The sequence below is a fragment of the Myripristis murdjan genome, unplaced genomic scaffold (assembly GCF_902150065.1).
Source record: "Myripristis murdjan unplaced genomic scaffold, fMyrMur1.1, whole genome shotgun sequence".
NCBI classification, from domain to species: Eukaryota; Metazoa; Chordata; class Actinopteri; order Holocentriformes; family Holocentridae; genus Myripristis; species Myripristis murdjan.
In genome coordinates, this window is record NW_021941796.1 from 8,804 (window position 1) to 16,580 (window position 7,777).

General features: G+C 38.5%; 1 protein-coding gene and 2 non-coding genes across 3 annotated transcripts; all 3 read left to right on the top strand.

Moving 5' to 3' along the window:
- Nucleotides 1-844: 844 nt before the first annotated feature.
- Nucleotides 845-916, top strand: trnae-uuc (transfer RNA glutamic acid (anticodon UUC)). Its single transcript has one exon. It is a non-coding gene; the product is annotated as a tRNA-Glu (tRNA).
- A 2,061-nt stretch (nt 917-2,977) lies between these two features.
- trnae-uuc (transfer RNA glutamic acid (anticodon UUC)) lies at nt 2,978-3,049 on the top strand. The gene has a single exon. It is a non-coding gene; the product is annotated as a tRNA-Glu (tRNA).
- Nucleotides 3,050-7,027: 3,978 nt separating this feature from the next.
- LOC115356757 (amine sulfotransferase-like) lies at nt 7,028-7,496 on the top strand (the record flags this gene model as incomplete). The annotated part of the gene is made up of 2 exons (XM_030047988.1): nt 7,028-7,188; nt 7,291-7,496. Coding segments are annotated over exons 1-2 (348 nt in total), but the record flags the coding sequence as incomplete, so codon positions are not given.
- Between the last annotated feature and the right edge of the window lie 281 nt (nt 7,497-7,777).

A 7,777-nucleotide genomic window follows, 5' to 3' on the forward strand; every position in this document is an offset into this window, starting at 1 on the left:
CCGCATCCAACTTCTGTTCCCTTCTGCGGGAATCTGGTTTCAATCAACATGTGGATCAGCCAACCCATAAAAACGGCCACACGTTGGACCTGGTCATCACCAAGAACGTTGAGATTTCCAATCTCTCTGTCCAGGATGAAGGGATATCTGATCATTACACTGTGCTATTCAATGCGATGCCATTTTAAAAAGGTTGGGAGTGAGAGTAATCAATGAAAAATATTGAAAAAGTGAACAATAGAAAGCACTGGAGGTCCAAGAAGCTTTCACTGATTTGATGGTATGGCTTTACTTTGTTTAATCGAACTGTTGTATAAAATAAAGGCTTCATTAAATAATGATAAAAAAAATCATCTGTGGGTCAAATATGTAATTGTAAGTACGGTGGACAAGATGACCAAACAAAACTGGAATTGTTTGTGACCATTATTGCACCAATGTCACTTTTAGACTATGAGGTGTTTTCTTCAATCCCAGTTCCAGGGTTTGTAATTTGTTGAAGACATGGGTTTGTGAGTGATGTGTGTTAGGGAGCTCCCATATCATCTAGTGGCCACGATTCCTGTTTTTCACATAAATGTGGTCTTTAGAATGGGTGTAATTACACTGGAATTTATGAAACCATCAGAATGTGTAGATCTGCTTTTATGGAGTGAAAATATTTTACATATCCTATTTATAACATGTTTATTGAATGTTGTTATAAATATAAATATAAAATTTACCCCAAACCATAAACTACATAATTCAATGAAATTTTACATATAAAGTCAGGAAACACAGTTTAACCTTAAAAACCCATATGAGGGGTTTTCCTTGAATCCCAGCACCAAGATGTGTAATGTCCCATATGGTCTAGCGGTCAGGATTCCTGGTTTTCACCCAGGCGGCCCGGGTTCGACTCCCGGTATGGGAACAAATGTTTGAAGAAACTTGTGTCACAGACAAGAGGGTGGACAAGTGTTTCTAACAGAAAGGTATTGCTTGGGTGTTTTGAAAAATGAAAGACACCAACAGACTGAACAAATCTTCCTCAGAAGCCAGTCTCAGCATGGATTTGGTGTCCATGACACTTTCAGCTAAGTGAGGATGGTGTGGTTTTGTTGCCAATGCACTGGGTGAAAGGGCCTCTGTTTTGGTTGTAATATGGAAGAGGTGAAAACAGAAATTCTGTTAGTAGGCACTGAGGCTCAGAGATCATTATTTTTTAGAATATCTGTATGTAAAGGCTAAAGCTCAACAAATAAATTCAGGGATTGTTGTGGATGCTAACCATAACTAAGACAGAAAGAAAAAAATCACACTAATAATGTTTCCAAAGCAGCCATTTAGCTCTTGAGAAATATTCTAAGTACACAACTATATTTCTGTTAGACTCAGAAAAACTTCACTCTAATTTGTCACAAGTTGCTTTGATTAATGTGACAGACTCCCTTCTAGAAGTCACTGAAATGTTTCCTTTAATCATAGTATATCAGGGTTTTGAATGATATTAGATGATGAGAATATGGCATTTATCAATTAGAGCGGTGTTAACAAGCTCCCATATGATCAGCCTGGGTTCAGCTCCTGGTATAGGAAACAATGTGTTTTAATTGGTGAGAAACACATTAGTGTCATGTTTTAAATTAAATAATTCCGTGGTGGTTTTGATTGATTGATTTGAACATAAACAACATAATTTAACACCATTTTACATATAAAGTCAGGAAACAGATCACGGTTTAACCTAAAAAACTGATATGAGGGGTGTTCCTTGAATCCCAGCGCCAAGGTAGTGCTGGGCAATATGACCAAAAATTCATATCACGGTATAAATTGCATCCCTCACGGTAATGGTATATATAGCGGCATAAATGTTGCAGTGTAAAACTCATCATGGAAGTGTTTCTAAATGGGTTTTTTAGACCCTTTGCAAAGCTAAATTGTTTTAAAAACAATAACAACAAAAAAAGCAAAGATATAATGTAATTTTTTGAGCATTTATTGTGCAAAAGAACAAGAGAGGTACGGATTTAGAAGTACAAAAATTCTCACAAAAATAAAGTGAATATTGTAAACAGTTCTCTTGTGCAAAAAAGTGTCACAGAACATTTGGTATAATATTTAAAATTAGCTGCAAACATAAAGACTGAACTTTGGTTCCTCTAGTCCAAAGTGCAAAATTTTGGACAGGAGGACTTTGGGGGGTTACGACGGATCTCTTGTAGCACAGAGGAGATATGTTGCTCAAACACTCGGTATGTAGTATTATGAGTTGTAGAACATAATAAATTATCTTGAAGGAGTAGATGTTTGCCAGTCAGCTTGACTTTAACAATATGTTAAATTATTATTTGTTTTAAAAATGTAAATTACTTATCAAACAAACCTAACAATTCAACTACCAATGAATGAGCAGTAGTATGCATGTGATAACACAGATTGAATATGAAAAATAAGCCGAAGTGATACCGCTTCTCTAAAGACAAGCTAAGCCAGTGTACTGCTGTTAGCCAGTGAAACTAGAGCGGAGTGGCACCTCTTCGCCTAGTTACACAATCTATGTCAGTGCGCTGCTGTAGCCTGGAAAGTTTCTTTGCCTTTTGGCTTGTGCGGTGCAGGTGCAGTTGTTATTATGTCAAAAAAAAAAAAAAAAAAAAAAAAAAACTCATCGGATCTGCACGATTCACACAAGTCACCCAAATGGCCACGAAAAAAGCAAGTTGCGCCTGTTAAACCTGAACCACGTCCATATCATGGATGTGGCACCGTTTTTTTGACCAGCTCCTCCTTCTCCGCCGTCACTGTGCTTGCGGCCATTTTCACACAGTGGCAGATGCGATGACATCATCGACGATACCACGGTAGAGCACAAATCTCTACCGTGGCTCAATTTATATCGTTTCTACCGTCATACCGTGTATACCGCGCAGCACTACGCCAAGGTTTTGAATTTGTTGGAATAATGGGAATCAGAATGGCTTGGTGCATAACATCCCATATGGTCTAGCGGTCAGGATTCCTGGTTTTCACCCAGGCGGCCCGGGTTCGACTCCCGGTATGGGAACAACTGTTTGAACAAACTTGTGTCTCAGACAAGAGGGTGGACAAATGTTTCAAAAAAAAGGTGTTGCTTGGGTGTTTTGAAAAATCAAAGACACCAACAGATTACATAAGATAAATACAGATAAATCTTCCTTAGACTCCCTGAGCTCCAGAGACTGGTCTCAGCATGGATTTGGTGTCCACAACATTTCCAGCTAAGTGAGGATGGTGTGGTGTCATTGCTAATGTACTGGTTTAAAGGACATCAAGGTTTTGGTTGGAATATGTGTTGCTCAACATTGTTTGGTCCAAGGCTGAAATCTACTGTGGAGATTTGTACAAAGCTATCCCAAATGTATGAAACCAGAGAGAATCTGTCAGCCCACACAGCAGCATCTCCTTCTAAAGGTCAAAATGCATCAAACAGTTTTTAAAAAAAAAGTGAGGGGAGTGTTCAGGAGTAACTGTTGTTTATTCATTCATTCATTCATTTGTAAATTTATGTATTTATTAATTTGTATTCCCCCCCCCCCCAACACGTACTTTGGCTGTTACAGATGTCAGAAGCCAGCGGCGTCATGTTTAAAACGGGCTCTGCCAGTTGAACAGGTCTCTCTCACACAGGGTTCTCCCAGGAGGCCCCGTGGCTCATCAGGCACTGTGGCTGTCTTGTAATGGGAAGGTTCCCAGTTTGATCCCTGGCTCCAACAGAGTGTGTTCAAGTTTCTCTTGACGCATTTTGAGTTATCAGTAGACTAGAAATGCAGTCCATTTTAAACCTGTTTTTTTTTTTTTTTTTTTTTTTTTTTTTTCTCCAGCATTAAGTTGCTTTAACCACCGAGACCACCATAGCAACCGCCCAGCAATGCCCTATATAAAGCCCTATATAATGCCCAATATAAAGCTAGCAGTGAGAGGATTTACAGCCATTCATCCCTTTATCTTTATTTCTCATTTTACTCCTGCAGCTTTGGAGCCAGCGTGCCAAAGACAAGCTGCCTCTGGACACATTTTCAGCTCTTTTTGAATCTTTGTCTTTGGCATTCTGTAACCACAGGGCAGCTCAATACTAAAGGCACCCTTTCGTGAAAAAGCAATTCAACCCAAACTGTAAAGTCCTGTAGGCTTTTTGTGCAAATTACTCTAAAATAATTCCATAGCGGAGGATTTTTACATTTCTGCTTTATTTCCTTGAAGACAGTCTGCTGTATTTCCATCCTCACAGGTCACACACTGTGGTAGGATGCCTCGGCTAAAACACTTAAAACCTATACGGGTGGAATGGATGAAAGTTTTAACAACTGACCTAAAGGGTTCTTTGAAAAATAAAACAACAGGGACAGTGCAGATGTCATCAAAATGCTAGCAAGATATGAGCCTAACTTACTGGCCCTTTGCAAAAACATATAGTCACAGCCTCAGTTTGGGAAAGCCGGCCCTGCAAGACACCTGGAATGGGAGAATATAGAGCTCTGCATCTCTTTTTCTCCACTGTTTTTTTTTTTCTTTCTCCGTTGTAAGGACATTTGATGATGTTTTCTCACTTAGAAGGGGCATCTCAGAGGGCACCTGCTCAGTTTTCTTCATCAGAAAGGCACCAAGGGAACCTCACCTTTATCCCATTGTTAGGGCTCCTGTCCTACAGCCGCACACCGCATTTTCTCATTCTTTTCATTTGCCTGTTTCTCAGTGTGCTCATGCAGACGAACAAAATAGTTCATGTTCTTGTTTTGAAGTGACGTTTGTTGCTTCGTTTGGAGATGCTTGGGACCATGGCACTGTTGGATAGCTCTTCCCCACCGAGCATAACGGAGTCGGCGCAGTAAAAGTAAATCCAGCTCTGTCAGAGGTCAAAGTCTTTTGCAGTGCCCCTGTTAGTCGTGATCCATTTAGAGTAATGTCATCCTCAGTCAGTTCTTCCACCACAATCGCCAGGAGAATTGCCCTCTCGGCTTCCATACTTCCAAGGCTTGCAACAGGTTGTTCAGAGCTTTATTGTTTCTGTTAGATTGACTTTACGTACCGGTACGTCTACGTTGAATACACCCCAGGAACAAACAAAGGTGAGTACAGACAAAGAAACAAACAATTAAGCAATACTCAAACCTGCACCCTAATAAATGTAACTGAAATCAACTAAAGACTGTGTGTTTGCTTTAATTTACTCCTGCGCTTTGATGTAAACTGTAACATAACTCACTGATTCTTGGGAATTTGGATAAAACAGGTTTTGATTTTGAAAAAAAAAAAGTGTGTTAAATTACAAAATCTGAAGGTATATCATTATAGGCCAAGGTCTTGGCTGTTCAGCAATGTACCGGTGCAACCTCCTCATTTTGCATTTTTTTTCATATAAAAAGGTTTTTCCAGTTATTAGGCTACTTTGTTTTTGTCAACACCATCACCGTAATTTTTTTTTTTTTTTTTTTTTTTTTTTTTTATTTGAAAAACATATTTTTGTATTAAAGAGACTATTACTTTAATAACACAACAGCACCAAAGAAACATATTGTAAACATATTCATTTAAAACCAATATCACTGCCTCTGACGGTGGTGACACTAATCTGACGGTGGTGACAGTGGCCTCATTAAAACATACATTTCCAAAATTTATACCACTCAAGTCAATGGCTTCTTAATTAACAACTTTATTTAACTATTTGGTACAAAAAATAACAATCCTGAGCTCTGTTATAAGCATTTTTCAGACTTCAGTCATCACCGTCAGACAGAAAACCTGACGGTGGTGACGTCTGACGGTGGTGACAAAAACCTGCTCTTTCACATGATAAGCATGAGTTGTTCACATTAGCCAGCTTGTTTTCGCTCTGTTGCTACCTGCATCAGACCTCTTCTTAAAAAGTATACATTTATTCCATAATCTAATTTAATATTTTTTATACAGAAGTGATGGTGTTGACAATTTATGGTTGTGACAGTAGCAGTGTCCAAAAATATGAAGAGATTTAAGAGAAAATAGCAAACTTCCAGGAGCCTGAGTGGTCTTGAAGCATGCAGTAGAGCTGAAGGTTTGGAAAGGGCTCCTCAGGAATGTAGTTGACCTTGTAGTTTTTATATTATTATTTTTTAAAGATATATCTGACGGTGGTGATGAATATCTGGGACACATTTTGAGCAACCACAAAATAATAGTAAATATTGTTCAAAACTCATTGTTTGTAGTTTTTTAATACATATTATGATGTACTCTTTCATGTGGTAAATATATTATTCAATGAAATTATTACTTATTATCTCCTATCCGAGGACAACTGGTTTTGTAGGCCATGGGCCAACATATAATCATTAAATTAATACAAATTAAAAATAAACCTATAAAAGAACCTTACAAATGTGCAAAGGACCCCCTGATTATGCCCTTGATTCTTTTATTCATTAAAATGTTGTAAATTTCCAGCAGAAATAGTATTTTTCTTAGTGGGACATGATTTATCCAAATTCTCAAGAATCAGTGACCTCTAACACAAACAAACCCGGGACAGTAAGTGGTGAAATGTTATGAAAGCAATGGTAAATTATTACAAAATGAAAATACTATGATGTGAACATAGAAGGGACAAGTGGTGAGCAATGAAAGGACCTCACCCACTTCGTCACAGGCATTTCAACATTTTTCCCATTTAAAAGGCAGTCAATGTGGCACCTTTGAAACTGTTTAGTAAAGGAATGTTACAAAAGAGTCCCATGCAGATCTTTGATTTACATTTTCATACTGTGTGGAAAAACATAGTGTTTGCTAAAAGTGGAAGTTTGAGATGGGGCAAATTCACCCATGGACTTAAATCTTTAGTAAGTTCTCCTCACTTTTCCTCTGGCTCTCACTTTTCTATCTTGTTTTCCACACCCACTAAGCCACTGGCATGAGAGAGTTTTAGGAAAAACAAACATGTAGTTCATGTTTATTCAATGTTTTTTATTTGGTTTTCTGCGAGTATATAGGTGTTTGATGACTCTCTGTGTCTCTCTCAGACAGAGTAGCCGAATCAGAGATCCCATATGATGGAGCAGATCACCGACTACCTCTGCAAGTATAAAAATTACACCTTTGACAGACACACCAGCGCAGATCACATTGATTCACTCCAAAGCTTTGAGATCCGTGACAGTGATATATTCCTGGTCACTTATCCAAAGTCAGGTGAGTATCAGTTCCATCATTTTTGCATGCTTTTTGCTTTCAATGCATCGTCATAATAAGGCAGCAGCCATTTCCATTTGTCTTTGCGCTTTTTATTTTCAGGCACCATATGGGCTCAAAATATCATCATCTCCATTTTGGAGCAAGACAGCAGTATTCCTGCTTATCCCAACAACTGGAAGCAGATGCCGTGGCTGGAGTACAGGGGCGACTCGGAGGACATCTCTCTGCGACCTTCTCCACGACTCTTTACGACTCACCTCATTCCCACTTTAATGCCGACAGGTCTGAAGAATAAGGGGGCAAAGGTAACAGATTGAGCAACAAACTGTTGCACAGATGAGAATTAATTAACAAGGTGTTAAGAGTTTAATTGCCTTGCCTGTATGAAAATCAACACTTAATAATACAGCCCATGTTTTAGAGTTACTCCCTTGTTTTCTTCTGCTGTTCCTTTTGAATTACCAGTAGGAACCAGCAGGTTTTTTTTTTTTTTTATAAGTACAGATTCATACATGAAAGTTACAACATAAGTTCTGGGAAAATCACACAGTAAATACCTGAACACCAGTTACACTCTAAAATGCAG